At 43.4% G+C, this 17375-nt stretch overlaps 2 protein-coding genes across 2 annotated transcripts; one reads left to right on the forward strand and one right to left on the reverse strand.

The window, feature by feature from the left end:
- Nucleotides 1–2683: 2683 nt before the first annotated feature.
- Nucleotides 2684–12382, reverse strand: g3bp2a (G3BP stress granule assembly factor 2a). The gene is made up of 13 exons (XM_070976229.1): nucleotides 12209–12382; nucleotides 10151–10269; nucleotides 9978–10059; nucleotides 9169–9342; nucleotides 8926–9016; nucleotides 8723–8828; nucleotides 8442–8622; nucleotides 8234–8335; nucleotides 7562–7664; nucleotides 7404–7463; nucleotides 7093–7224; nucleotides 6871–6989; nucleotides 2684–5829 (listed from the first exon to the last, which is right to left on the reverse strand). Exons 2-13 carry the CDS (start codon nucleotides 10243–10245, stop codon nucleotides 5548–5550), a joined length of 1527 nt encoding a protein of 508 aa, XP_070832330.1. The 5' UTR covers nucleotides 10246–10269; nucleotides 12209–12382; the 3' UTR covers nucleotides 2684–5547.
- A 1982-nt stretch (nucleotides 12383–14364) lies between these two features.
- Nucleotides 14365–17353, forward strand: LOC139346695 (group XIIA secretory phospholipase A2-like). The gene is made up of 4 exons (XM_070985918.1): nucleotides 14365–14784; nucleotides 15772–15848; nucleotides 16014–16179; nucleotides 16899–17353. The coding sequence occupies exons 1-4, from the start codon at nucleotides 14580–14582 to the stop codon at nucleotides 17015–17017; spliced, it is 567 nt and encodes a 188-aa protein (XP_070842019.1). The 5' UTR covers nucleotides 14365–14579; the 3' UTR covers nucleotides 17018–17353.
- Nucleotides 17354–17375: the final 22 nt, after the last annotated feature.

A 17375-nucleotide genomic window follows, 5' to 3' on the forward strand; every position in this document is an offset into this window, starting at 1 on the left:
AATACAAGAATGCAAAAACAGAAGAAGAAAGGGAACAACGGTTTCAGTACTTAGAAGACTATAGTTTTTATTACTTAGAACAAGTTTTATGTTGTTTTTGTGTTTTTATTTTGCTGGTATTTATTTTCTCTGTTTTGGTAATCAGCTTGATTAATTAGGATTCATTTCCATGTTTTTATGGAATAATAAGTCGAACCTTGAAAAAGTATAAAGGGTATGACCTCAGTGTCCTCGTGGCAGCTTGGTAGCTGTTTGTCTTCACCAGAGTTACTCTCTAGCATGTCGTCTCTCCCTCTAAGCACTGAGCGAAGACAAACCTTGTTTCTCCACGCCTCCGAAGAATAAGACAAGCTCATTCATGTACATTCAGTTATTAAAGAAAATAAGATTTTGTCTGTGAAGCAACATGACTGAGGGTGGTGCATCACCTGAGTCATAACACAAATGAATGAGGTGTCAAAGAAAACACAGGGTCCACCCGTCGTCTTAAAAAGCCTCACTGAGGGTCTCTGGGAACATTTTCTGTCCACGATGGAGCTGACCCCTGCAGCAGCTCTGCTCCTTCTTCTGTGCTCACAGACACAAAACACAGGTAAGACGTTCTTTAACAAGTCATTTAGAATATGAGGACGGAGACAGAGGACGGAGACAGTTGGTCTGACAGAGGGTCTGAATGTTTGACAGTGTCAGGCCATTTGAGTAAAGGAAATAAAACTGACTTTGCATATAGATTCTAGGCTTTTTTATAGGCTGAATCCAATAATTGTTAGACTAAACACGTCAAATTTATGTTTAATTCAGATTTTTTTTAAAGAAAAGAAATAAAGGATTTATTATTTCCCCACTAGAATTGTATTTCTTGCAGCTGTGATAAAGCAGCTTCGTACTAGGAAATAAAAATCTGCAGAGGAAACAGCCTGTCAGTCTGAAAACTTGGACTCAAATCTTTAAAAAAATGTATCTATAACATGCAATATTTAGGACTAAATAAGCAACAAGTGCAGTTAAAGCTCGTTAAAGGAAAAACATCCTTGGTTATAATGTATATAATGTAATTCTGATTCCTATAACTTAAGTCCTTTTAGTTTATTAATCTATTTTTTTTATTCTTATTTTATTTAACAGTTGACTGAATGAATAAAACGTTGAAAGCAGAAATTGTATGAAGTTATTAGCTGAAAATGTGCACTGACAGTCCTGTGAAACGCTGACGGGACCAGAAATAACCATGAGTCTGTTCTTCAAGGGGCTCTTCCTGTTGGGAAAATCCTTTCCAACTGTCAACATGACACTGCAGGAGATGAAAAACACGGTACGTCATGAATTCACCTCTCAGCACTATGATCACTAAGTCAGATCGTCACCTGGTTGAACTTTGACCCCGAATCCCATTTGCACTGTTTATGTTGTAGAGTCCTTTGTGGAAGAAGCTGCGGCTGCTCAGACAGGAAGTGAAAACCCTCCGTGTGTGATTGTTCCTGTCACCGATGAGCCTCTGGCAGGAAGCACCACCACCTCACCACCTCTGACCACTGTCAGGAAACCAGGACAGAACCAGAAGCCCCCTCCTCTTCCTCCTCATGTGTTCTACCAACCTATTATTCCTCATTATGTTCTCCCACCTGATCCAGCCAGTGGGGTCTCTTATGTGTACGTACAAGGTGCTGATCATAAAGGGTCTCTACAAGAAGGGGGTCGACTTGTTCCGCACTCGCCCTCTGGCCTCCTCCCAGTTCCTCGGTGGTTCTTGGACCTCCTGCGAGATAAACACCTCCCAGCGGGTCCGTTTCCTCAAGGAAATCGAAGAGGTTCCCTCCGGACGGAGAAATCTGATTCGACCTCAGGTGAAACGTCGTCCGAGGAGGACAGTGACGGTGACTGAAGACTCTGGAGGTGCCGCCGATCGTGGGACTGATTCAACGTTCAAACGTGAATGAATGCAGTTAATCTTCATCTTTACGGTCATAAAAACAGGCTGTTGTACAATCACTGCTACCAAAACGCATTGAGTCTAGCAACCATGCTCAGTTTTCCTTCTTCATGAGACATCTGCTCATTCTTCCTCATTCGTCTGTTGGTTTCTTGACATGTTAACACCACCTGTAGATCTGTGGAACAATGTGAAAGCACCGGCTGTCGTGTGTCCATGGCTGTCAAAGACTCACAGAGAACTTTTAAAGGGCAGCAATTCAGTGTTGCACCTCCATCATGACACATCCTGACATTTAGTCCTTGGTTTGCTGCAGAAGCACTGGATCTGACGCTTACCATCCCTGCCAGGTAAATGCCCACATTTCTTTTTTTAACTTTGGCAAATCTGTCCCAGAGACACAGGAGGCTGAAGACACATGTCCACAGGCTGCTGGGACCAACCATGACAACTGATACTGATGTGTAAAATCTGTGGCGCGCCCCTTTAACTGCAATATCTGCAAAATAAAAAACAGGCTACAACCACAATGTGTCTCTTCAAGTGCAAAATATCTGAGAAAAAAAGGCAAATGACGATCCTGCGAGTTTTCTCTGCTTGCCAACGACTTAAACCTGCACCGCAGAAAAGAGCCTCGTTTGCTATAAAACCCCACAAACCAGCCGCGTCCGTCTGACCAACGAGCAGCGACAGCTTGTTTCTTACACGATCTTTCATGGAGGAACCTGCAAACATGACAAACGGTATGAGTGGTGCTGATATCAGTAGTTTATTGTATGTTAAGTCCAACACATTCAAAATAGAAAGGAAAAAAGAAACTTAAAAAACAAAAAAAACAAAACAAAAAAAAGCTTCTCCACCTGCAACACTTTTCTACTAGCAACAAGGTAAACACAGTAAAATTAAGATGGCAGCCAACTGTTTACCACACCTGCTAAAGCCATGAAGGTACTTCTATTTCCATTCAGAAAGGACTGGAATGATTCACAATGAGGATCCACTCTACTGCATCTTCAACCACAGGAAAATAAATGTACAGGTTTGTTTTTTCTCACGAGGATCCTTTAAAGTTTGGAAAAGGGCGGGTCGTAAAACAACTGTCCAACCGTAAATTTATATGCTTGAACATTTTCACCACCGCAACAAGCGTGACGGCTCTTCTTCACATCTCTTCACTGAGCGTTGCTGTAAAAAGTATGATTGCAGTCAAGTGCCTGTGTTAAGCAAATACCTGACAAATATAACATTCGGGGTAGAGGCACCCATAAGAGCGGTCTGTTAAACACTCAAAAGACCAAAGAGCTGTCATTTTTCTGTCATATTAGGTCAAAGACTGATGGTAACAAATCAAATCTCTACTGAAAACTGCTCTCACATATGAAAGTCTCGACTACAAGGCCGAGCAGTCGAGCATCACTGTGGAAAACTACATAAAATATACCATGTCCGTACATGACATCTTGTTTCACCTGCAAGAGAGCGAACATTACTTCATGCTGAGAACAAGAGGAGCACTAAGATTTTTTTTTTTTTTCCATTGCCAGATGAGAAATTTGGAGAGTCTGTGTTCAAACTGACAGATTGTCCCAGAAACATTGGGAATAGTGCAATACCACCAGACAAGGAAGACCTCATTAGTATATTTGTCCAGAAAAATGCTACATCAATTTCACTTCCCATTTCAGTGCAAGATAACAGAAAAGTAAAATAAAATAAAAAAAAGAAAACATCTCACGTTTGTCATGTTTTCCTTCCCAGCTGAAACCAAAAGGTCTTCCCTCCCTGCCAGCGGTGAAAAGAAGAGACGCCAGAGGGCAAGGAGGCGACTAGCACGGCATTGAGTGGAAAAACAAACCAATACAATAAGCACAATGAATAATCAGCATTATGAAAATACAAATGCATAAACAGCTAGAAAAGTGAGCACAATTATTTGCCGGTCAGTAGGCTGAACGATGGCCAGCCCGCCCGCACGGATCGTTACAAAATTGTTGCTGAGAAAAGAACAGTCTGACAACTTCTGAGTCCAGGGATGAAGCGAGCGACGGTCACACACAAAGCATCTGAATCACGCCGAGAGGTTCACTGCAGAGCCGATGGCGCGTTAAACCAAGAACCAAGCGCTCCTCTGCCACCATATTTAATGTACCTTTTTGTTCCTGGGGGGTGGGGGTGGGGCTTCTTTAGATGCACGTCTTAACCACATTACATGAGAACAACAGAACTCGAGGCACCTACAGTTTCTACAAAACCCAGAACAGACACAATACAAAACAAATGTACAACACTCACAACAGGTCATCTTAGGTAGTCAAACAGTATGGAAAAAGAAATATGCACCTGAAAAACTGAACTTGTGTGAATACTGCAACGTTTTTGTATCCCCTCCCAGAAGACAACAGTTCAAAATGAGCAGCTTCGCATCAGGAGGCGGTGAACCGCTTTACGCTTCAGTAAGACTGGAGAAGGTGAAATAGAAGGCACCGTCATGCTCTTATCAAGTCGAGAGAGAAATTAAAACATACACAGAAAAACAAAACATACAGTAAACTATGATTTCTGCTGTACATTTATTCTGTTACTCCGCACTTAAGACAGAAAGGGAGGGAAGAGGGAGGGACGGGCGGTCCGTCCCTGGTTCGTGGTCTAGCTGGCAGGGAAAAACATGAAGAAAAAACAAGGTTGGAATCAAAGAAAAACAGAGCGAGCAGCCATCGTTACCACCACTCTTCTATTGTTCAGCTTGGTTTCTTGTTTATCCTTTGTCCCCCCACTCATTTGGTGAAAGTCCAGGATTTTTTTTTTTTGATTTATAAATGAGGAAAAATATAATGTAGATTTGCTTGTCATCTTGTCCATCCAGCAGTAATTGAAGCGTAGTTTTGGGTCAAACGTGTGAAAAGTACATTGGTCACAGCAGACAGGCTGTAAGCGAGGCCTGCCCCGTTAAGTCGTATCGCTTTGAGACGACGAAACGCGTCTCTCCAGCTGCGTTCCGAGCGTGGATGTCAACGAAATACGACAAAAGTACCCATTAGTGCATATTGATGAGTGCATTATGCAATTCTGAAGCAGTGGTCTCTCAAAGGAAAAATGTAAAAGGCAAGCTTTTCCCCTGGAACTGCACAAATTTTGCATCTCACTCTTTTCCAACAGTAACGGGCAGGAAACTACCGTATAAAATGTGCAATAGAGGGATTTCGTGAAGCAGCGCCCCCAGTTAAGTCAAGGCATATAATCTCTTTTCCAAATGATGGGCTGTACTGTCGTAGTTAAAAGTCTTATCAGTCCCTCCTAATGTGGCAGATTACTCCTGGTTGGTTTGCCTTTTTTCACGAATTTACAAATTAAAGTTTGTGAATTCTCGAGATGCCCCAAAAGGATGCTCAGCTCACAACTAATAAGCGAAATTTTTTGTTTGCTTATTTTGTTTTGTCTATTTCACAAACAAATGGTTGACAGGCTGTGTCACATTCCAAAGCAAAGAGGGAACAAAAAAAAAAAAAATTAAACAAAAACAAATTTATACGTTTATACATGAAGATTTCTTTTCGTTAACGAGAACGGTTGAAGATGAAGAACACGGTACTACTTCCACACTGCAGGCGGTGTTCTCCTCAGCGGCGCTGGGTTGTGAAGCGACCCTCTCCTTGTCCTCCGGAGCCTCGTCCGGAGCCCATGCCAGGTTTGGGGGCCATGCCGCCTCGAGGCGGCGGTCCCCTCCCGTCGCGTTCACGCATCATTCCGCTTCCCACGATGCCTCGCGAACCTCCGGGGCCCCGGTCGTTGCGCCTCATGTCCCGGCGCTCGTCTGTTCCGCCGCGGGTCTCTCGTTCGCGCACCGCCCTCGTCTTCTTCTCCTCCACATTCAGACGCACCTCGCCTCGAAACATGATGGGCTGCAGGGAGAGAAGGGAGATCACTACAGGAGAAACCACACTGAATACGTCCCCGTCTGTTTCAAAACCCACGTCATTCACTGGTTTGCACACGAGTTTGTTCGTCTGTCCAGACTCTCTGTGAGCGCCGCTCTGCGTCCCTGCCAGCCAAACCATTTCATCTGAGGCTGTTTTCAGAACCATGCAGGCCTGATTCACTTGAATGAGGCCAGACTGGTGTAACCAAGGGGGTGCCAACGCCAGGAAAAAGTGATCACAGTACTTCTGCTGTTTAACTCTGGATCATCGCGACAAAAGCTCGTTAAAGCTCCTGGTCTCTTGGATACCTGAAGCAACACACCCCTCCACTGCAGCCCTTTGCATCGCTTTAAACACAGGGCTGTTTTCAGTCCAGTGGACACTTAACCTGCTCTTACTCTGTAAACTCTGTTTAGCAATATGCATCGTTTTTTTAAGCAGAAAGTGCCTGTCGAAGCAGTATTATCTGTGACTGAGACAAAATGCAGCCTCCTCATTTATGTCACTGAAACCAGAGCAGGCGGTTTACAAAAAACGCGACTGATGGCTGCTCAGCTTTTTGCCACTGCACAATCCAGTCATCAGTGGAGGAGAGCAAATGCTCTTTCCAGGGCTGCAGCGCCGATCTACTGATTTCCTGGATGCTAAAATCCGACATCACAGCAGTATAAACACAGTGTAATGTCTTTTTTAAGTGTCTGTACTTTCTCAAACTGCGCGTCTTGGTTCACATTTTATCTCACCTGCACCTGTTGCAGCACAGCTCCTAGCATCCTGTTTTTGTTTTTTAGCTCAATGCAACAGTTGGTCTGAACACAGCCTCAGATATCTGTTAGTAAGCTCGATCTTTTACACTCATGACGATGGAAAGCAAACATACGAGTTATAAGAGACGATGACTGTGGGGAGTTTATCCCTAATGTGTCAGATTCAGCGTCTGAGTAATTGTAGAAATGTGTGCCACCAAACCACCACCACAAGAATGAAAGTGGGTAATGAAATGTCAATACATGCCCCGTCTACCTTGGCCCCCAGGATTCTCTGCACAGGATCAGAGTCGTCGAAGACCACAAATCCAAAGTTGGGCAGCTTCCCACCGACGCCCTTGGTGTTGATCCGCAACTCCACAACATTTCCATATGCTGCAAGAACAAAAGGATATTATGCACTTTAACTCATACTCATTCACCCCGTGGAAGGTTTTTGCAGGACATGGACAAAGTGTTGTTTCTGGAGGAAGCGTACTCATGAAGAAATCTTTGAGCTCGCTCTCATCAATGTCATGTGGGAGGTTGCCAACAAAAAGCTGGTGGCTGTCTGGGTACCGGACAATCCGCCTGCTGTCCACGTCACCGGATTCGCTCTCTCCCCGTCCACCTGCAGGTCAGAACGACAAGCACAGCGCAGAAACTCATTAGCGAGACAGTAAAAATCTTGTTATCAAGAAACTGAAGACAAAGGCTGACTATTTTCACTCAGTAGTTAAACAGTAATCATGAAACAGGACTATATTAAGATGTAATTAACTAACATGTGACTTAAATGCTCACGTTTACCTTTGTTAACAAAACTCAAGTGTGGTTTTCCTGTTTGTGACTCCGAAGACGCAACACCATCTAAGAGTGACAGAGACGTGCAGGGCGTGAGAACGAACCAAGTGAAAGTGAAATTAAATGCTAAAACCCTTGATCTGGGGAATCAGAGCGGGCATTACCAGGTCTGGGGCCCCGCGGAGTGAACGCTGGTCTGTCGCGTGTGCGCTGGTCTCTGGGACGAAGAGGTGCTGTCTGTGTCTCCGGCTTGGCTTCGACTCTGGGCTGTGTGGGGGAGGGGTGTCACACACACACAGAAAAATCTAAATGAACCACACATCCTTTCACACGGTTTAGTGTTTAGTCTCAAGCCACTTTGCTGCTTTTCACTTGTCCATTTGAAGCAGTTTGTGTGTTCATTCACACCACTGAAGGTCTGCTTTATATTGAGGTGACCAACATGTGTTAACTGTCTCATGATCTGAATGCACCACAGCCTTCCAGTGACCTTCCTCACCAGTCTGGAGCTTTATCAAACGTCATTTCAAATGTTTTTTTCCACCATTTTTTAAACAAGACCTAATGTCAGACTAAAGAGAGGTGGGGTGGAGACATATGATAACATAACAGAGCAGGATTTTCTCATGACATTTATAGTGAAGTGCTTTATTTTGTGTTTTCTCATTACGCCTTTGTGGGCTCCTCCCACAAACTTCAAAATCTACTGCTGCTGTTTACAACTCTCTAATCTTCAGTAAACACTGCGGTAGACCGTGTAGTGAGGCATTTCTAACGTGCCCTGACAGCTCATTTCATTAGAAAAACAAACTTCATGTGCACTGTTAGCTGGTTACCTGTGAGCTTGGAGCTTTAACAACATGCGGTGAGATTCCAGAGGCGGTAACTGTGCCGGTAGGAGGCAGGTTTTTACTGGTCACCGAGGCCCACGAGAAAGTCTGAGGGATGCAGTACATCGTCAGCACTACAACCAACAGGTGAATTTATACCCCCTGATAATCTTACTCAAGAGAAGTACACAACACAGAGACACATCAGTCTCACCTTGGGAGGCTCCTGGGTGTTTGGTGGAGACTCCACAGGGACCGGTGAAGGTGCTTTCTCCTCCATCTCTTCCAGAACCTTCTCATCTGCTTCAGGCTTTACCTCCTCTACTTTGGGCTCTGGTTCAGGCTCCGGCTCGGGCTCTGGAGCTGGCTCTTCCATGGGTTCCTCTACTCCGTTGCTGCAGAGCAAACATCAGCATGTCGTCACTTCCACAGGAATTTAAAAGGAAAAATCCTTCATGCTAGATTTAGTGAGGTTATAATTAAATTTTAGCATACGTGACAGGGTGAGGTTCGTAATAGGTGGTGCTGTTGGGGCTTTCTTGAAGTGGCTCAGGGGACGGCTGCCTCTCTTCTGGCTCCTCTTCAACTTCTTCCTCTGATTCTAAGTGAGAGAAAATAGCACCCTCACATTTAACCACAAAAACGTGAACCGCAAACTCAAATAAAAAACAAGGTCTAGATATTTGTGAAGATCTTACCCTCATCAAGCTCAGCTTCTGAGTCTCCAAAAACCTCATCCTCGTAACGGAAGATGTCGTTGTGGACGTAGAACTTGTTTGCCACTGAACCCTAAGGAAATTTGTCATACAGTCAGACACACAATTCACACACATTTCAGTGTAAAAACAAAGCAAACCAATTATTTTGGGCATCATAGGAACAGCAACGTATCTCCTTAAACTCAACGCCTGGTAACAGAACTAAAGGGTAGAGCTACTAACCTCCGGAGCAAGCACAAAAGTTTGCATGAACTTCCTCATGGGCTGACCATTGTTGGACAGTTCTCCGAGGACTTGCACCACCACTCCATCACTCAGCGTGGCATGGGCATCCACATGTCTGATCTTTGTGTGGCATTCACTGAACTGCAGGGACATGACCTTCTTGTGGATTTCCTACGAGATGCAGAAACAAAAAACAAATGAAAAGGAGGGGACACTTTGGTCAAAATAAACATTCTCCTGTAATTAAAGAAGACATGTTGCTATTCTGAGACATTTCTGGGCACTTCACATTTAATTGAATCTGACCACAAATGTTCAGGCAACTATTGACTGGAACCTTCAACTCCCAACAAAAAAATAACTCATCTCGTTGAAGAGCACACTTATACTTTTATCAATTTGTGCTGCTACGTTAGAAAACTGTGTTATGAAATCCGAGTCCCACTTACTTAGATTTTTGGACAGATAGCAATAATCTGAGGTCAGCCAGTGTATTGTTTACTTTCACATTCGTTACTCAGCTCAACCTCAAAAGCAGGATATTATATTCATATTTGACTCAATTTTGCTCAGACTTTATCAACAGAAATGCTGATTTATAGCGATATAAGGTAGTTTACAGGATGTGACAAACACGGAAATCTGCTGACATTTAGTCCTCCCTCAAATGCTGCCAATGATTCAATTTGTGCTAGTTTCAACTTCATTAAAATAAATACTTATCACCGCTGTGAATATTACTGTACCTGACATCTACTACGCAGCACTTTCAATGTGAATCTTCATTTTTGGTCCATAGCACCTACCGCTTGCCCGTACACTGCTTCCGCCAGCTTCCCACTCGGGTCAAGTCCTCCATGAACATAGGAAGAATTCCTCCCGTAAAACCTGATTGGCACAATAACATGACATTCAGTTATACCAAATGTAACCAACACCTACAGATCTTGAGTCTACCACATCACATTTTAGTAATTACCTGTGCAGGAAATCTGGTGCCTTGTTTAAGAGTGTGTAATACTGCCTCACAAACTCCCGCCCTACAAGCAGGGGACTTGGCTTCTCCATCACCATTTCTTTGGTAAACAATATTAAGTGCTGAAACAAAAGATAAAGATTTAATTGCAATAATATTGTCTAGAAATAAGAGTTAACACATATATAAACAGTTGGCAGTTCATTAGCTAAAAATAACACACTATAACACTACAGGCCTGAAATAAACCTGACGTTCATGAAGGTTATTTGTTTAGTTTTTTTTGTTCAAACTGTTTAAAGAAGTGATTATAAAACTTTATGGTCATTTTGGAGGCTCTAGTTCATGATGCTGGTGAATGATACTGTGATATACTGAGGTGTTTCTCATATTTTAAACTGACAATCTGTAACTATGTGTTACACAGTGCAATTCAACAGCACCACAAGCTAACACGTCTCAAAAATGACTATGAAGTCGAACCTTTCTAAAACAGTTGAGGCAAAAACTGAGCATTTTCACATTCATATAAAAGGTTTGATTTGTTGCAGAGCTTTTGTATTAAGATGGATTAGATTAGGCTTGAAATACCAAATGAATTGGCAGCTGGGTGTAGGAGACAATGACTGTGAAAATAAAGCCTGGAAATCAGTTGGACTGCTGCAGAAACTGTCACACATTAATGTCTATTTTGAATCAGGTAAACAACACAGCTGTGTTTGAGCAGCAAGTGTAGGAAGCACGAAGAGTGAATTAAGGCGTTTCACTTTCTTTGTCTCATTAGGCCAATGTTCCCTCTGACCCACATCAAACCTATGGCAGAGGAACGACAGCTGACTGTTTAGCTAGCTGGCTAACACACTAGCTAACATTCAACTGCGCCATCACGTTCATCCAATGAGACAAAGAAGGAAACCGGCTGTAGATAAAAGGGAAGCGAGAGATGCAGCCGTTGAAGTTGAGCAGCGGAGAAAACGAGCTTAACTACAATTAAATGCCTCTTTTAAAGTATACACCACATACATGTGTTATACACATCTGCACGTCCCTTTGTACACAAGTGGCCTACTGTATGAGTTAGGCCTTTCATGTCCATGCTAATAACATTTGCCAGTTCTCACATTTGTCGCATGTTCGTTAGCTATATATTGTGACAGATCCGTAATTTGCAATCATGTGTGCCTGTTATAGAAATTTCAGGAGCACCGTGCGCCTGCACTGTCAGCTACGTCAACGTTACCTACACAACAAAAACACTGAAGGCGTAGTGATTCTTAACTGCCGGCCTCTTGGCTGTCACCTTAGATGGCTAACGCTAGCCGAGCATACAAGAAAGCAACGGCAACCTTGCGACATTGCTAGTTAGCCGGCTAACGCTAGCTGTGGCTAACTTGTGGCGTCGTCGTTTTTCTTTCAGCCGGTGGTCACTTTTGTCATTTGCGGAAGGAACATATCTCATGAAACACGTTGGCGTTTTGATTAACAGAAAAACGGACACCTGTCAAGATGTTGCTTTGCTGTGCTTACACATTGACAACTCGCAAGCTGATTTCAAGCGGGGTAACCATGAAGCCAACATAACGTTGAGCCCGGTGATTGTAGTGCACCAAAAAAGTATGTCCATGTTACCCCAGTGGGGCTCCTTAATTAACAACATCTGTCAATAATATATAATTGACTGCCTCATGACCGTTAAAAATCCTACGCAATACAAACCGATCTTAAACTTTTAGAGATATTTACGTTGACGTTATTCCCCACTTACACTGACTGTCGAACCATAATCAATGAAACAAGTTGAGTGCTAGCTGTGCTAGCTCAAAGAAAACAAAGGAAGGCAGATTTGAAAAATTTAGTTGATGCGCATCATTTTGAACTAGATAGCTGAAATGTGATATTTAAGCAGTAGCGACACAATACTCGCCAACTCTGAATGATGACTGCTTGTCTATCGAGTTGTCGTGATTTTCACTAGACAATGCAGCTAACATTAGCTGGCATGGTTAACGTTAGCTTGTCAGACGTCTCATAGCTGACTTGGCTGAGAGGATGCTAACTTACCTTATGAAAGACCTATCTATGTAGACAGAAGTATTTGTAATAAATAACTACGAGCAACCGACTGTAAACTGATCTGAAATACTGAGTATCCCAGGTGGATATTGTAATATTTCCCAAGCTCTACTATCTAACAGTTTATTATCTCTGCTGTACCAGAGATTGAAAATTTAAAGTGATAGCTTCTATTTATTGTTTTACCCCTGCAATCTGGGGCAGGGAACCCCCATCACAAAGATTCAACCAATGGACTGTTTACACTAGGCAACATAAATTATGACGCAATATAAATAACCCCGCCCACCAAACTTTCTACTAATGCTACCTTAAATCCACCCTGACTTCAGTGTGTCCACCCCTGACTGGATTGTGTTCATCCTGACTGGACTGTGTTCATCCTGACTGGACTGTGTTCATCCTGACTAAACTGTGTCCACACTGAGTTAACTATGTCCACCCTGACTTGACTGAGTCCACCCTGACTTAACTGTCTCCATCCTGCAGGACTGTATTTGTGTTAATAATCACAGTTATGTTGTCTAGCATAGGATGTCTTATTAATCTTCTGTGCGTTTTAAGATGGACGGTAGCACGGAAAACCCTTTATACTAAAAACACATACCCAAAATACACTGAAACATGCATAACTTTATTTCCTGGGTTTTAATACACTTTACACAAATTTGCATATGTAATTAAATATTTGAAAGAATGGGTATTTACAAGGCACCGGGCTCTTATCATGATAGATAGATAGATAGATAGATAGATAGATAGATAGATAGATAGATAGATAGATAGATAGATAGATAGATAGATAGACAGACAGACAGACAGACAGACAGACAGACAGACAGACAGACGTATAGTGTCATTGCTCTTTTTAATAAACAAAAAGTTTTCATCTAAAAAAAAATGTTGTAAATGCTAACATGCACTAAACATAGAGGCACTGGAAAAAGAAGTGCATTAAAGGAGGTCATCTCACCTCGTGAATCATTACTGCAGTACTTTATGTTCTGCCAGCAGCTCCCTCTGGTCAGGTGATGAAGAGACTTGTTCTGCAGTGGCAAACATACGGGATAAGTTATTCATATAGTGAAATATGGCTGTTTTATATCAAACTGTCCCTCAAATCAAGTCGTTCTGACTGATAGTTTTAATTCTCAAAACTGTAACGGCTGATAAAGGCTAATCCCAACATTGTCACCTTGAACAAGCCATGAGTCTTACAGATAGCACATTCAGCAGGCAAATTTCTGCAATAAAACAGTAATAAATGGAAACGTCGCACACCCGCTCACTCCCTCCCAAGGGGGGTCACAGTAAGGGGTCAGTCTGTGGAGCAAAGCCGGCTGCACCAATGCATTAAATGTTGAGTTTTGATATTTACATGCATTTAACAACATTTTTGTTACTCCCCACTGGCTTGTGATTGGTGCAGGTCCATCTTTAACAAGTGTGGATACTGAGCGCCACCAAGCGGTCACACAAGCTAACATACAAACTAACACGTTTGTATGTCAGATCAGGACCTGTTATTGACAACACAGGGTCGTGCAAGAAAATGCAAGCTGTTGAGCCTTTATGCTTCACACAGTAAAACAGTTTTATGGTGGAGTGTGCAGGATGAGCCGAGGAGTCCACAGTCTGAGGAGAGCTGTCGTCTGGTGGCACTGCAGCAGATCCCTCCGCTTGTCAGACGGCAGCAGGGTGAACAGGCTGCTGCTCGGGTGGATGCTGATTTTTAAAATCCTTTGGCACTCAGATTCTCTACTGAGGCCAAATTAAAGAAGACACACCATACTCAGTCACGAGTCTTGCATTCAAAAACTTAAGGCAAAGACAGAAGTGTTATGAGATAAGTGCACCTAAGGCATCAAAAGCAGAACGAGCCGAGGTGCAGGGTGAAGCAGCTGGTCCGGATGGAGCAGGTGGCCCGGGTGGAGCAGATGGTCCAGGTGGAGGTGTTCTAACAGCTGTGCTTCGTTGTGACGCTCTCACTTTGTGCATGTGATTTCTTTGTTATAAAGCACCTTGAGCTGCAATTCCTGTACGAAAGGCACATGCAAATTAAGTTTAGTATCATTATTACAGTTTATTTGTTTGTTTTGCATTGTTTTGTTGTTTGTTTGTTGCGTCACTTCCTGAATGCTCGTTAGCCCAGCAGAGACCTTCACCTCGCTCACACGCTGAAACTGTTATTTAATGACACTTTCCATTACATGACACTTACACTTTAGTTCACTGAGTTTGCGGCTTGTGGCGTCGCCGTCATTGGTTCATCGGCGGTCACGTGACAGACGTGCAGCCGCTGCACACAGCTGCCGGAAGGTAACGGGACCTAGCGAGGGTCTGTGACAGCAGGTGGACAATGAACCGCATCAGCTCCGTCTGCGTGCTCCTGCTGGGTTTGTCCTCTTATGTGTCCGCCTGTGAAAATGAGGCGGACACTGCGCACTGGAGTGCAACTCTGAAAACCATCCGCGACGGAATAAAGACGATTGACACTTTTTGGGATGCTGCTCAGAGTTTCCTTGACAGCGATGGCGGCCTGTGTCGCTACAGGTGTGATGAAGGTGAGCAGGTGTCTTTCTTTTCTTCTACTGGTGATTTCAGTACTCACTCAACGGCCTCTAAGTTCAGCTTTTTTTTTGGCACTTATTGATACTTTTGGTTTCTTGTTCAGTTTGATCATGAACGTATTCAGTGCAGTGGTTTAAAGTGATTTTATCCAGCGGGAAAAAGCCTCTCCTGAGTATTTCCTGTAATGCTGGTTGGCTTTTTAACTTTCTGCCACCTGCAGCTTCACCTGCATTTAATGGACATTTACCTGCTGAAAACTGTGACTTAAACTTTCTGGTTCTTGAAAAGCATAAATCGAAAGTAGAAAGTTTTCCACCTTGCATGCAATTAGAGGAACTACTGTTCTCTGTCTGCACCAATCAACAGAGTCTCTTCAACACTGCAGCTCCACTGTTTATCAGAGGGGTCAGAGCAGGGAAGTGGCTGAGGTGTGACTTTTTTTTTTCTTTAGCCACAAACATTGTTCCCTAAGCCTCCCTGAGTGACTGGGGGCCAATGCACGAGCCTCCCTCCACCATAAATAACCATATTTGTTTATATTCCCACCAAACAAAGGTGGTAGCAGCGTAATTTATCATTCAATGCAATCCTTCTCATGAAGTGTCACACAAGCTGTGTGTGCAGAGCGTGGGTGCAGGACAGCCCTCCTACCACACAAAGGACTAAGGACAAACTAAGGACAGAGGGTCTCTTAAGTTGTGCAGATCGTTAAACCCCTTGAGGCAAATTATGATCTGTGGTACTAAGCTGAACATGAAATTGACTTGATTTCTTTCAAGACTTTTCTCAAAGTGAATGATTGATTCATCAAACATGTGAAACTAATAACATTAATGGCGGTGGTCTTGGCTCACTGGCACAACCAAACATCAAGGATATTATTCATACATGTGCTTTTCTTTGCTCCAGTCCGCCTCCTGACAGCGAGATAACTGACTGGCAGAATGAGGACCATCCTCACCTTTGCTCTTCTCTCACAGGTGACAAGCTGGTGCCTCGTCCCGGGTACGAGCAGCCTCCACCCAACGGATGCAGCTCTGCACTGTTTGGATTTCAGGTAGTCTGACGTTAATGGACTGCATTTGATGTCAAGTAAAACAGGAAGTGCTCCTTTTTTTGATGAGCTATGTTTCATTTACAGTTAAAATTAGTTTAAAAAAATTTAATTGGGTTAATTGTGTCTCTCGTCATCGCATCTTTTGCATTTTTGTTGTTTTTCCAGTTTGATGTAGGCGTCCCGTCTCTGAACAAATGCTGTAACCAACACGACAGCTGCTATGACACCTGCGGCCGAGAGAAGCACGACTGCGACAGGGAGTTCAGGCACTGCCTGGAGACCATCTGCAGGAATGTGCAGAAGGCGCTGGGATTAGACCACAGTGTGCAAGGTGAGAGGCTGAACCTCCTCAGTATCTCTGCTCAGACACATCTGCAGGAGTGGTGAGGTCGGAGCCCGGACACCAAACTCAGTGTACAGACGTGAGTCGTCTGCCTGGAATAAAACAATGATGGCTGAATCCCAGTTAGCTGCTTCAGCTTCAGGGTCCTGGTATTGTTCAGGCTGGCTCACGTCACACTGTCATGGCTTACTGGGACACTTGATCAGTCAGCAGGGACAGATCTGAAGAACAGCTGGGCATTAAGAAGCCATATATTTACTATCAGTGTTCCACGGTAATGTAAGACATAATCTCATGTAGGTCAGGCACACCTGAGACTGCAGTCTGCTTAAAACATGGTGGACTGTGGCGCATATTTAGAACAACATTTAGCAAAGAAGCTATGCTTCACTGGTGGACATTTGTCAAATTTTACATTTTCATCTTTTAAAATGAAGAAATGTATAACGGTTGTAAAGCACAGTGTGACCAGCAGATGGCGGCATAGAGACATAGAGCTGATGTTGAACAGAGTAAATGTGGAATCTGTAATCTGTCATCTGGATCAGGATGACCTGAATCGACAGTCAGTCTTCAGCACTGACTCATAACCACAGCGTCAGGCTCGTCCTGCCTGTCGGAGATGAAGTTGAAGTGTCTCTATTGTTCTCAGCTCACCTTTTTCCTGCTCATGTTTTCCTTCTCGTTCTTTCCGTCTCACCTGGCAGCTTGTGATTCGACAGTGACTCTGCTGTATAAAGCTGCGAAGCACCTGGGATGCAAGCCGTACCTGGACAGCCAGAGTGAGTCTTGTGTGTGTCAGCATGAAGAGAAGCAGGAACTATGACAGAGGAGACATCTGATCGGCCACAGATGGTGGTTTAAAAAACAAAAAGTGTAATTTGACAGATTATCAGTGACACCAGGACAGTGTTCAAGTAACCAGGACGTTTTTATTCAGCTATTACCACAGATTTTAGAGTAATTATGAGGACATAATGGATAAGTCAAACTGAATATTACTGCCCAGTCTCTCCTCCCAGAACCCTGATAGGACATGAGATAGAATATTTCTCTTCATGAAATCTGTTAAATATTTGGAAACTATGACAGCGGTTAAACTCACACTGAGAGAACCTGTGTTAAACTGTCCTGAAAATAAAGAAACATCCTTCCATTGATCATTCTGTGTCTCTGTGTGTGTC

Source organism: Chaetodon trifascialis, chromosome 2 (assembly GCF_039877785.1).
Source record: "Chaetodon trifascialis isolate fChaTrf1 chromosome 2, fChaTrf1.hap1, whole genome shotgun sequence".
Lineage (NCBI taxonomy): Eukaryota > Metazoa > Chordata > Actinopteri > Chaetodontiformes > Chaetodontidae > Chaetodon > Chaetodon trifascialis.

What these genes read in the sequence shown, in the direction of transcription:
- g3bp2a (XM_070976229.1), bottom strand. Translation starts at nt 10,245, where the DNA reads ATGGTGATGGAGAAGCCAAGTCCCCTGCTTGTAGGGCGGGAGTTTGTG. An exon ending in TACGAACCTCACCCTGTCAC is followed by an intron (nt 8,623 to 8,722) that starts GTATGCTAAAAT and finishes TTTGCTCTGCAG; the next exon opens with CAACGGAGTAGAGGAACCCA. An exon ending in AGAGAATCCTGGGGGCCAAG is followed by an intron (nt 5,830 to 6,870) that starts GTAGACGGGGCA and finishes CTCTCCCTGCAG; the next exon opens with CCCATCATGTTTCGAGGCGA.
- LOC139346695 (XM_070985918.1), top strand. Translation starts at nt 14,580, where the DNA reads ATGAACCGCATCAGCTCCGTCTGCGTGCTCCTGCTGGGTTTGTCCTCT. An exon ending in TCGCTACAGGTGTGATGAAG is followed by an intron (nt 14,785 to 15,771) that starts GTGAGCAGGTGT and finishes CTTCTCTCACAG; the next exon opens with GTGACAAGCTGGTGCCTCGT. An exon ending in ATTAGACCACAGTGTGCAAG is followed by an intron (nt 16,180 to 16,898) that starts GTGAGAGGCTGA and finishes CTCACCTGGCAG; the next exon opens with CTTGTGATTCGACAGTGACT.